The sequence below is a fragment of the Penaeus japonicus genome, unplaced genomic scaffold (genome assembly GCF_977035675.1).
Source record: "Penaeus japonicus unplaced genomic scaffold, GWHDUDI00000001_assembly GWHDUDI00000003, whole genome shotgun sequence".
NCBI classification, from domain to species: domain Eukaryota; kingdom Metazoa; phylum Arthropoda; class Malacostraca; order Decapoda; family Penaeidae; genus Penaeus; species Penaeus japonicus.
The window spans coordinates 11,526,256-11,538,755 of NW_028234405.1; the positions used below are offsets into that span (position 1 = coordinate 11,526,256).

Genomic DNA, 12,500 nt, shown 5'->3' on the forward strand with positions numbered 1-12,500 from the left:
TAGACAAAGTCGAGGAAGAGGGGATGGGGAGGAGGAGGAGGAGGAGGAGGAGGAGGAAGAGTGGAGACGCAACTTCCCGAAGACAAAAGCCAAACAGATGAATCAAAGCATTAGCGGCCGATGGTTCTCGGAAAAGCATCTGGTCAGCCATCAAGAGGCAGGTCTTCTCACGATTGACAGAGGTGTTAAGTGCGGCGGTTACATGTGTCGCTCCCTGGCGGCTGCTATTGTCCCGTGGCTCCGTCCGGCTCCTGACAGCCGTATTATAATTCAATTAGGGGGTTTCACTTCAGCGCAACTGGGCGGTCTGTCTTGACACGCATACACATACTTATCTATTGAACATACGTGTGTGTGTGGGTGTATGTCTGTCTCTCTCTGTCTCTATCTCTGTCTCTGTCTCTGTCTCTGTCTCTGTCTCTCTCTATATATATATGTGTGTGTGTGTGTGTGTGTGTGTGTGTGTGTGTGTGTGTGTGTGTGTGTGTGTGTGTGTGTGTGTGTGTGTGTGTGTGTGTGTGTGTGTTATATATATATATATATATATATATATATATATATATATATATATATATTCATACACAAAATACATCTACGACCATCGGAATAAGAGTTTACGATAATCCGATCCCCCCCAAAAGAGCGCAAAAAGAAGAAAAAAAAAGCGGGCCATGACTGACTTTACCATAAGCACAGAAACAGCACCCGGGTCAGTGATAGCAAATAAACACGGGCAAACTTTTGCTTCTCCCGACGGATACGGCTGCAATCTGATATTGTACACACATACCTACATACAAACAGGCACATGCGTGCACACACAAACACACACACAGGCAGCATATACACGCACGTCTAAAGCCACACGCAAAAGAAAAAAAGATAGATAGATAGAGAGAGAGAGAGAGAGAGAGAGAGAGAGAGAGAGAGAGAGAGAGAGAGAGAGAGAGAGAGAGAGAGAGAGAATGAAAACGAAAGGAGAACAAGAGAGGGAGAGACAGATGAGATAAAAGATACCAAACACACACACACACACAAACAAAAATAAGCGATAAAAAAGTAGTAAGAAGCAAGGTTCCTTCTGAGAAACGCCTAGACACAGCAGGCAGTAAACGCGCTGTCGCGGTCCGCTTTTTCTGGAGGTAAACACGGCGTCCTGGTCAGTCTCTGGGTGACACCCGACCCCCTCATTTACACGCCTGCCAGCCACACCCCTCCTCTCTCCTCTCCCCCTCTTCTCTCTCTTCTATCCTCCCTCTATTCCCCTCTTCTATTCTCTCTCTATCTTGTATCCTTCCTCTTTTCCCCTCTTCTATTCTCTTTCTTGTATCTTCCCTCTCCCTTCTATCCTCTCTCTTTTATCCTCCCTCTCTCTTTCTTCTATCCACCCTCCCCCCCCTTCATCTCTCTCTTCTATCCTCACTGCCCCCCCCCTCTTCTCTCCCATCTATCTCTCCTCTTTCGTTTTTTCTCCTTCCTCCTCGGGATTAACGCCTCGCATTTTTCCTTGGCTTACTTCGTTAACCTCTTTCCTCTCTGGTCTTCCATTCAGTTCTAGCCCCCCCCCCCCCGCCCCGTCCCCCATCTACTCTTCCTTAATTTCTTACTCTCGGCCTTCTATTCCATTCTCTATTCACTCTCCATATATCATCTTCGTCTGTTTCCTTCATATCCCAACCGAAAAAAATAATAAAAATAAAATAAAAAGGAAGAAAGAATTGCTATTTCGAATTTGTAGAAAGAAGATTCATGGAACCTCGAGAAGCAAGCAAGCAAGCAGAAAGCAAATTAAGAGGGTAGTCAAGAAAGTAAGCGAGAAAGCAAATAAGGTGATTCAAAATACAAGGAATCAATTTAATAGGTAAAGAGGTAAGCAAGGAAGAAAGGCATCAGGATGAGACACAAGCAAGGAAAAAAGCCATAGAATAGACAAGGTAACAAAAAGCAAGGGAAGGCAACATAAAAACAAAACAAAAGCAATCGAAAAAAACAAAGCGAGGAACAATCAGTGTAATAATAGAGGAAGGAATCAGTTAAATAATCAAGGCGGCAAGCAAGCAAGCAAGCAAGCAAGCAAGCAAGCGCAGAAGGAGGCCGAGTCCGGGCGCCGTCGGACGTGAGGGCCGCATCCCCGCCATGGCGCCTTCCATCTTGAAGAAGGAAAATAAACCCTCACGCGGAGAGAATGCGGATATTTCGAGCGTAAAACCTCTCCTGTGATTCAGAAAAGGATGGATCAAGAAACGTCGACGCCCACGCCGTCGCCGCCCACGTCTCACGCCCGCTACTACTACTGTCGCTGTCTTGTCTCTAAGGGCCCCCTTCCCCCCACCGCCCCTCCCCGCACGACAAGGCGATTGGCCAATGCAACTTCCCTTCCGAGGCCCGTGATTGGCTGGCGCGTGAAGTGGCTTCCTTAAGTGGTCGTTGGTTCATTAGAAGGTAAGACCAACGACGCGACTGCCGCCGTCTGTTCTCGCGGCGGAAGAGTACTCACAAGCAGCGACGTTGCGCGGTTGCGTCACGGCCGGAATCATCGAATCGCCGACGCCCGCAATCGTCTGCGTCCCGCTGCTCCGAGTCCTCCCGAGTCCTGAGTTCCTGTTCTCCTTTTGTCCCTCTCGAAGGACCCCATCATCCCATCCGCATACTCTTACTCCCAAGGGGTATCGAGGGCAGTTCATGAGGATAGAAGGCCGTTTCGATTTTTTTTCTTTTTCTTATTCTCTCCCTTTCCAAGAACTCCAGCTCTTCGTCCTTCGATTCGGATTATCTTTCTCGTAGTCCCCCTCTCTCCATCCCTCTGTCCCCTTTCTCTCTCGTTCAATTTCCATCTATATGTCTTTTCTTGTTGATTCATCTTGAGTCACACTGTCACACTATATTCCTAAACTACCTCGCACACCGTTCGAAACGTGCTTCGTAATGTTATTCTCTCTTGCGAGGGAAAAGTGGTTCATTGAGGTGCTTCGAAACACTCATCATTACCGTTATTCTCTCTCTTGTGCGAATGATATACGGGTCTGTAACGGATTCCCAGATGCATAAATTTCAGTCTCCTTGTCAGCGAAGTGTGCCCATTTTTTAGTCTCTTGTTCCTTTCGCTGGAGAATGGTATTATTTTGGAAAGCGAGTTTATCAAAGACCTTGTTCGATTTCGTGGTGGTGGACATAAAGAGATGGAACGTGGGAAGAGAGAGAGAGAGAGAGAGAGAGAGAGAGAGAGAGAGAGAGAGAGAGAGAGAGAGAGAGAGAGAGAGAGAGAGAGAGAGAGAGAGGGAGGGAGATAAATCGTTCTATATATAACAAAACTCAGTTATGGAACAATGTCTGTTACAAAACACGAGACGCAAGAGGGCAAGACTTCACATATATTTGATTTAGTGCATCCGCATGTGGTAGCCCCGTCTCCCTGTCGCCCGTCCACGTTAGTACCCGGCGCCCCCCCTCTCCTCCTACTCCCCCTGTAGAATCCCTCCTCTCCCCTATCCTTAGTACCCTCCCCTCTCCTCCTACTCCCCCTGTAGAACCCCTCCTCTCCCCTATCCTTAGTACCCTCCCCTCCCCTCTTATCTCCTTAAGAATAACCCCCACATCTATGCCTCTCTCTCTCCCTCCCCCCTCCCTCCCTCCCTCCCTCCAGAGTACAATTTCGACAGCAGCAACAACCTTCCCTTCTCACTCACTTACCTTGATGTCACATAAAAGCTAAACTGATCTCTCCCCATCATTCTCAATGGAACGTGATTGCATGACTGCGATGCAATATTATAAGTTTAGTTGGCAGGTCTGAATGAAGGTTCAGGTACCCCCTCTCTCCATCCCTCTCTGAGCCTCTCTCTCTCTCTCTCTCTCTCTCTCTCTCTCTCTCTCTCTCTCTCTCTCTCTCTCTCTCTCTCTCTCTCTCTCTCTCTCTCCCTATCTCTCGATTTACTAATGGGAAACAGAGCGATACGGAGCAAGAGCAAGCGACATAAGAGATAAAAAAGAACGAAAGTTGAGGGAGAGAGAGAGAGAGAGAGAGAGAGAGAGAGAGAGAGAGAGAGAGAGAGAGAGAGAGAGAGAGAGAGAGAGAGAGAGAGAGAGAGAGAGAGAGAGAGGAAAAGAGAGACCAGACCCAGGTGATTTGCAGCAGAAACGCCAGTCGACCTCCAGGCGTCATGCCGGCCAGACATACACGCCCGCCAGCGCCCATCTCATGTGTCCTCGTACGTAATGCTCCCTACGACCCGTTTTGACCCCGAGTAATTTAAAGGACTAATTCCAGATAATAAGTGTATGATGTGTATCTTAAGATACGCATCAGAAATTGAAAAAAATAGTATAAACAGAAAAAGACAAAGAAAAAAAAAAAGAAAATAGGATATATCGCAAAATACAAAAGACGAACCAGCAAAACCAACAAATCTAGACACCCCCCCCCCCTCCTTAAAAATAAATAATAACGATAACCAAAACACACTCAAATACTACAGCAACAATAACAAAAACACCGACCACAACCCTACACAAACAAAAGCAAAAAACAACCTCCAAAAATAGAAATAAACACCAACAAATACATATATATAAAAAGACGTAACAAAATATGTACTTACCAGGTCCATGGGTGGAATAAGACCCGTAGTCGTGGGTCCCGCCAGTTTCTTGGGACTCCACCAGACACTCGCTGTCTTCACTGGGGGCAGCATCTACACGCAGAAGGAGAAGGAGAAGAAGAAGAGGAGGAGGAGGGGGGGAGAGAGTGGAAGAGAGGGAAAGACAGACAGGCAGAAAGTGAAAGAGAAAGAAAGAAAATGTATATTAATTTCAGTAATTTTCTAGCTACAATCATTTAAGATGTATGGCATTCTTGATTTGCTTTTATTTTAAGTAAAAGATAAAACCTATGACACCTTCTGGTCTAGAGTCAAAAACCAAGGTAAACCCCCAAGGTATCAAAAAAAAATAATTCAAAGACAAAAAAAATAAAGCCAAACCCAAGACACAAAACTAAGGTTACAAAAAAAGGAAAAATACAAAGAAATGCCGAAGATCCTTACCTTCAGGTCTGAGAAGGTCGCGACTGCTAAACCTCCTATAAGGCGGAGGTGGGGATTCTGGGGAGAAAGAGAGAGAGAAAGTGTTATTCAATCTGACTACGTAAGTTGTCAGGGAGGCGGCGTTTTGCTTTTTGAGTAGTTGTTTGCGAGTGGGTATGTTGGGGTGTATGGGTGGGAGGTGGGAGGGGGAGGGGGAGGTGTGTGTGTGTGTGTGTGTGTGTGTGTGTGTGTGTGTGTGTGTGTGTGTGTGTGTGTGTGTGTGTGTGTGTGTGTGTGTGTGTGTGTGTGTGTGTGTGTGTGTGTGTGTGTGTGATCACTAGTTATGAACGAAAGACATGATTCTTATTTGACCTAATTATACATTCCTTCATCTTTCTGACTGGAAACTGACAACCAATCGCTAAATCTCCTGACACTTCCATCACAGCAGAAAAGCGCTAAAGTCCTAGCGCTAAATTAATGAAAATGATGATAATAACATTTCATTCTTTAAAAATAAATTGCTATCAACAAGACTGAGAAAACAGTTAGAGGAGAGAGAGGGATGAGATCGAGAGAGAGATCGAGAGAGAGAGATAGAGAGAGAAAGAGAGAGAGAGAGAGAGAGAGAGAGAGAGAGAGAGAGAGAGAGAGAGAGAGAGAGAGAGAGAGAGAGTATATATACGATATATATTCAGAATCAAATCACAACTCACACACTACTATGTCTTTCGGTTGATAAAGTACCATCTTAAAAAAAGAAAAACAACACAACCAAGAAAATATAAAAAATAAAATAAGAGAAACATTTAACGGGAGAAAGACAAAGAAGATAATAACAATTTCTTCAATTGCCCGCGCCCTCTGGCCGCGCCGCTTGAAATTCCCGCCAAAACCACGACGGCGACATTTATTAGCGGGGAAAAGTTGGCGCCACCGAGTTCTTAATAATGGCGGGCGTCCGTGAACTGGCTGATCCTCACGTCCTGTCCTATTTCCTCTTCTTTCTCCTCATATCCTCTTTATCCTGCCTCGTGTTTACGTGTTTCTTACCTCTGCTCCTTTCCGTTCTTTCTTCCTCTCCTACCCACATTTGCTCAAACTTTCGCTCGTCTGACTTTGCTCTTTTCCCACAACCTTCCCCAATAACTTTATATTTCAGCTAACCTCCTCCCTCCCCCCTTTCCCCCAGTCACCTGAAAATCATTCTTGTCAAGCCACTTCACACAGACGAGCGGGGGTGGGGGATGAAAGGAGGGATGGAGAGAGAGAGAGAGAGAGAGAGAGAGAGAGAGAGAGAGAGAGAGAGAGAGAGAGAGAGAGAGAGAGAGAGAGAGAGAGAGAGAGAGAGAGAGAGAGAGATGAGGAAATAACTAGAGAGGAAGAGGATGAAGAGTGATAATTGATCAGAAAGTCAAAGGACAGAGAGAAGTAAAAAATAATTAAGCAACAAATAAATAAAATGATAATCAGAAGATAGGATACAGAAAGAAAAGAGATAAAGACATTAAGAAAAGAAGCAATGCAAGAACAAAGAAAAAAACAAAGGATAGAAAGAGAGAGAAACGGACGAAAGAGGCAAAGAGAAGGAAAAGGATAAGTATGTATTCCCCCTCCCCTTCCCCTTCCCCCCTCCCCTCTCCTACTCACCCTCCGCGTTTCCCTCCCCCTCCCCCCCCCCCTCCCTCTCCCCTTCCCGGGTTAAAAGTCTCCCTGTCGCAGCGAGATGACAAGACTCCAGTTTAACTCATATTTATGGCTGTCGCCGCCACTGCCACGTTTACAGAGTCATTGTTATGACAGAGACGGAGATAAAGAAGAGGCAACAGAGCATAAAGCAAAACACGAGAACAAAAGGAGAGAAGGAGAAAGGGATATGAAGGATCTTTTCCGAGTGAAAAAAAAATGTCCTGACGTTTCGCACGAATGGCGGTGTCTGGCAACGATGCTATGATGTTTTTTTCTCCTGTTAAAAAAAACGGAAAAAAGTCCTTCTACTGACATGTATCCCCAAAGTCAATGACTAATTAAAACGTGAGTTTTTCTCGGTTTATTTTCCTTCTCTCAAGCAAATCTCCAATAAATGAAATGAAAGCAGCCATGACGTTCGATCAGTTTTGAAAGCGAATGAAAAAAGAGAAATTATATAAACGAGACTAAGAAATGTGACAATAACACAGTTATCCGTCAACCCCTCCCCCTTCCCCCATGCTGACTAATGTTTGCCACTCGCACAACAACAAGGACTTATCATTATTATTATTATTATTGTTTTTACTACTATCATCGTATTTTTACTTCCATTATCCTTCTCCCGTGCCAGAGTTCTCCATAACAATAACGTTCACCATAACTATATATTAAACATTACAGTACCAATTACCATTATCATCCTCATTAAATCATTACAACCACCAACCAATTAATCCTAATCATGATTATCCTAATTAGTCCTAATCACCGTCATTGTAGCAGAGCAATGCGTCGCCCTCGTGAAGTGACCCGGATTTCAAGCCCCGAACCCGCCGACCTCAGCTATCGACTCCAACACGCGATTAATCGGCTTGTGAAGAGGGATGGTGAGGGAGGGAGGGAGGGAGAAGGAGGGAGGGAGGGATGGTGAGGGAGGGAGAGAGAATGAGGGAAGGAGAATTAGGGTGAGGGATAAGAAGCTGGGAGGGAGGTAGGGAGGGAAAGGGGAAGGGGTGGTAGGAGGAAGAGACAGACAGACAGACAGAGAGAGAGAGAGAGAGAGAGAGAGAGAGAGAGAGAGAGAGAGAGAGAGAGAGAGAGAGAGAGAGAGAGAGAGAGAGAGAGAGAGAGAGAGCGCGAAAGAAGAGAAAAAAGCGAGGTATCTTGGAAGGGCCGCGCGTCCTTCCCTACTTAAGAGCAAGGTCATTCGATCTGTCATGTCGCGTACTGCTGACCTCCCGTAACCCGAGTCCTCCTACCCCCCCCCCCTTCCCACAGAATCCATCCTCCATTCCCCTACCCCCAGACTTCCTCTTACCCCCTCCCCCTCTCCCTCACCCTCCCCAAAGTTCCTCCAACCTCCTTCCCCTCTCTTGTTACCCCCCCCCCCCTCCACTTTCCCCCTTTTACATATTCTGATTTCCCTCTTCCTTAACTTTTCCCCTCCTATTATCACATCATCTCTCCCTTCTCTTCCTTATCTGTAGCTTTTCGTATACAACGAGACATGATACACACTGTTGCACGTTGCATAAGTGCATTGAGAGAACGCAGCGTTGGAAGATGAAGAATGAAGGGTGGGGGAGGGGGGTGGGGAGAAAGGATCGGTGGGGACGAGGGGGAGTGGGCGGGTGGGGAATGGGGGCGGGATCACCAAAGGAGGAACAACGGTGAAAAGGGGTGGGGGTGTGGTGGGGGAGGGGGAGGAGGGGGAGGTAGGAGGTTGAGTGGTGGAAGAATGGTGGAGGGATGTGAGGAAGAGGAGGAGGAGGAGGAGGCTGGGTGGTGGAGAGGGAGGCGGGGATTTGGGAGTAGGGGGGAGGTAGGGCTGAAGAGTGGAAGGGGAGGGAGAGAGGGAGGGAGTGCAGGAGGGGTGTAAGTGCCCCAAGTGTGGGCAGCGACGCCTAAAGTCTGGGCGCAATAAGTTGTCGGGAGACAGAGTAAGCAAAGGGCACGCAGTGGGCACGTCGGCGCAACCTCACCAAAGTCTGGCACCTTCGACACAAGAGGCGCACCGCAACAGCCAGCCAACCATCCGCTCGTGTGATGCCCCTTTGCTTCACACAAACACCACCTCAAGTCTTCTGCCAATTCGAATGCTAACGCCCACACTCACAAGCTTACTCACTCGATTTTTCTCTCTCTAAAGCTATTTACGCTACCTACGGAGATATGATTGCATTCCTCGCTGGTAGGGAAATAAGGGGCAAACAGACAAGCGTCAATCTAAAAAGAGTTTCGAAGGAATACTAATAATATTTACCACTGGGTGTGCGAGGCTCCCGAACCCTGAGCCTCGGCCTCCCGTGAAAGCAGTCCACGCAGTCAAAGATCTCCATGGCGGCAGACTCCAGCCAGCGCCGCCCTCCACTCCACCGTTTCTTCGTTTTCACAATCACTGATTCAACCTTCCGATAATAATAATGCCACAGGCGCGCCACTGTGGGCCTCGGCCGCAACACTGCTCGCTCACACTGCGCGATAAATATTCTCCACAGGTTTAAAAGCTCCGCGACCACCACGTGTTTGGATGCTGATGTCAGAGCGCGGCCACACGAGTCCGAACGAACATCACACACAGCGCACACTGTTGATCTATCCCGACTGAGGCGCCACCAGCACCGCACTCCACACACACGTGTTGACAGCCTTCAGCGGAGACGTATAATGAGCACAAGACACAAGTATCCTCGCGCGGGCGGGCACCACGGGGAGCGCGCATCACACGCGTCGAGGCACAAGAGGAAGCTCCGAGCGAGACCGACGCCGCCAGCCAACTGCCACAACGTGTTCTTGGCAGGCCCTGCTGACCCCGGCCAAGGAGCTCGCACTGACCCCGGCGACGTGCAGACTGAGTGAGTATCCCCGCACGGTGAGCCGAGGGCAACGGCGGCGCCGACTGGTCCCAGCGAGAGTGGGCTCCGGGCAGGGTCGGTCGGGCGCCAGACCCGCGACCTCGGCCCGGAGTCAGTCTGTGTGTGGGGCGGAGGCGTACACACACACACACGCACACACACCGCACACGCACACACATACCGGCCGTCACCCCGATAACCCGCCTCTCACCACCAACACCTGCTACCTTTTTCTCGCCCTCGGACGCGTCCCTTCGCCTGCTGGTCGCGGGGGGAGGCTCGACGGCTGCTTCCACTTGTGATGAGCGACGTAGCGTCGGTCGCGCGCCGCCACATAGACAAACGGCCTGCCTCCAGCGACCACAACAAATACAAATAAGCGGCGACCCCACTCCCTCTCCCTTCGCCCACCGGTACTCGGTACGTTGTTCCCACGATACTGCACACGTTATCTCGAATGTCGCGTCACCACGTGCTGCGATAGCGACAACCTCTCGTCACACGTCCTCCCCCTCCTCCTCCGCCCTCCCCGCCTTCACTACGTGACCCTCACTATCTTGCAATATTTGGATGACTAAGTCAATTCTAGCAACCTTCCCGCTGGTGTACCATTACAGGGGTTTATCCTACCTGTAAGGGATGGATTGCTTTGCCTTTCTACACGCATAGAGATCTCCGTCCGCACTTCACGCCGTCTTCCTTCCTTCCCTCCCTCCCTCTCTCTCTCTCTCTCTCTCTCTCTCTCTCTCTCTCTCTCTCTCTCTCTCTCTCTCTCTCTCTCTCTCTCTCTCTCTCTCTCTCCTCTCCCCCTACTCCCTAGCACGCCACCCGCGTTTACCTCGCGAGACGATCATGCAGGAGAGTAGACGATGACTGCGATGACGTAGGCGCCGCCACTCGTCATGCTGGACGTCTCGCTCGGGAGCTAAGTATTCCTGAGGTATTACTCTCTCCCTCTGTCTCTCGGTCTTCATCTGGATTCAGTTTTATTTCTCGTTTTGTTTCTCTCCTTCTATCTTTATTTCCGACGATATCTTCCCTCTCTCTCTCTAGTTCTTTTCCTCTTTCTTTCCTGTGTGTGTTTGTGTCTGTCTGTCTCTGTCTCTGTCTGTCTGTCTGTCTGTCTGTCTGTCTGTCTGTCTGTCTGTCTGTCTGTCTGTCTGTCTGTCTGTCTGTCTGTCTCTCTCTTTCTTTCTTTCTTTCTCTCTCTCTCTCTCTCTCTCTCTCTCTCTCTCTCTCTCTCTCTCTCTCTCTCTCTCTCTCTCTCTCTCTCCGTCACCGTGTCTCGGGTTCGCGCGACGCGGCCTTTATTAAGGTCACTGGAGGTGGGGAGGGGAGGGGAGGGGAGGGGGGTGAAGGAGGATGGTGATTGAGGAGCGGAGGGGGAGGGGGAGGGGAGAGGGAGGAAAGGATGATGAGGACAGGGAGGGGAGGGGGAGTGAGGGGAGGAAAGGAGGAAGGGGATGGCGAGGAGAGAGGGACAGGGAGGCACGGGAGGGGGAGAGGAGCGGGTAAGAAGAGGGGAGGGGGAGGGGGAGGGAGGACAGGAGAGGGGATGAAGGTACAAGGAAGAAGGATGTGAGGGTGGGGGAGGGGGGGAAGGGTGAGGTGGGAGATAGGAGGATAAGGGGAACAAGGAAGGAGGAGAAAAGATAGCGGGTGAGGGAAAGAAGAGGATGGGGAACAAGGAAAAAGAAGAGGGGGGAAGGAGGGGAGACTGCACGTAAGGGGGGTCCTTGGCGCCCTACCCTACCCTGATCATGACGTAATCAAAGAAGAAGTGGGAGAAGAATGGAGAGAAGAGGAGGAGGAAGAAGAAGGAAAAACGAGGAGACAGAACAGGAAGAGGCAGAGAAGAAGAGACCTTGGTATCGACTCACAAATATCATCGTCACCAAAGGAACAGCACGTAGACGATAACAAGAGTAAATAAATAAATAGATAAATAGGTAAACAAATAAACAAAGACATAATAGACAAACTAATAAAATACGCAAATCTCGCACACACAAAAACAAACAAACAAACGAACAAAAACATCGACAATGTTCCTTCCTCCTCGTCTTCTCGCGAGAAACACATTTCTACCTTTTTAAATATATATATTTTTTATATCGATAACGAAAAAAGGCTCATCCGTAGTAATCTCGAGACAGACGATCCAAACCGATAGACTAATGCGAACGGGGTTATCATTCCCCTCCCCTCCCCCCTCCTCCCCGCTCCCCCCCATGCGATTTAATGTGTCAGATATAAACAGATCTAAAACCTCACTGGCGCCAATCCTAAGCCCACCTCAATGATGCTGATTTACAGTGTCGGGGGGGGGGGGTTGAAGGGGGTAGAGGTTATGGGGGATGAGGGTGGGATGATGAGGTAGGGGGTAGGGGGTAGGGAGATGGCATGGTGGGGAAATGGGGAGGTGGGTATAGGGGATAGACAGGATGGGATGGGTAGGGTAGGTGAGGGGTGGGGGAAGGTAGGGGATAGGGGAGGGGGTGAAAGGGAATGGTAGGATAGGAGATAAAAAAAAAAAAAGAAAAGAAGAGAGGACGGGGGAGGTGGAAGGGGGGGTGGGGGTGGGGGTGAATTTCCGCTTCTCGTGGACCGCGAGATAAAACAAAAATCAATATAAAAAGAAAAGACAAATGAAGGATGATGATGATGATTGATTTCGCTTTTGCTTTTCTTTTCCTTCATTTCCTTTTTCTTTCGTCTTCGTGTGAAATGGTCGCCGATACCGTCAATAACTCGATCTTCTAACTCGATCTTCTATGTGAAAAAAAAACAATCATGCACAGATATTAATCTACACGAATATATTCATGTCATCGCTTCGTCATCGGTTTTCCATCATTTTTTCGAAGTGACAAGAAGTGTCACACATCACACTTGCCAAATACCGCAACTGATATCCGTCAATAACATATCT

The 12,500-nt window shown here is 48.6% G+C and overlaps 1 protein-coding gene across 1 annotated transcript in view; it reads right to left on the reverse strand.

Moving 5' to 3' along the window:
• Window positions 1–12,500, reverse strand: part of Dad (Daughters against dpp) — a 135,846-nt gene that overhangs the window by 25,096 nt on the left and 98,250 nt on the right. Inside the window, exons 2-3 of the mRNA XM_086555377.1 lie at window positions 5,043–5,099; window positions 4,599–4,691 (exon numbers count right to left, since the gene is read on the reverse strand). Coding sequence (XP_086411503.1) covers window positions 4,599–4,691; window positions 5,043–5,099 — 150 coding nt within the window. The remainder of the gene's footprint in view (window positions 1–4,598; window positions 4,692–5,042; window positions 5,100–12,500) is intronic.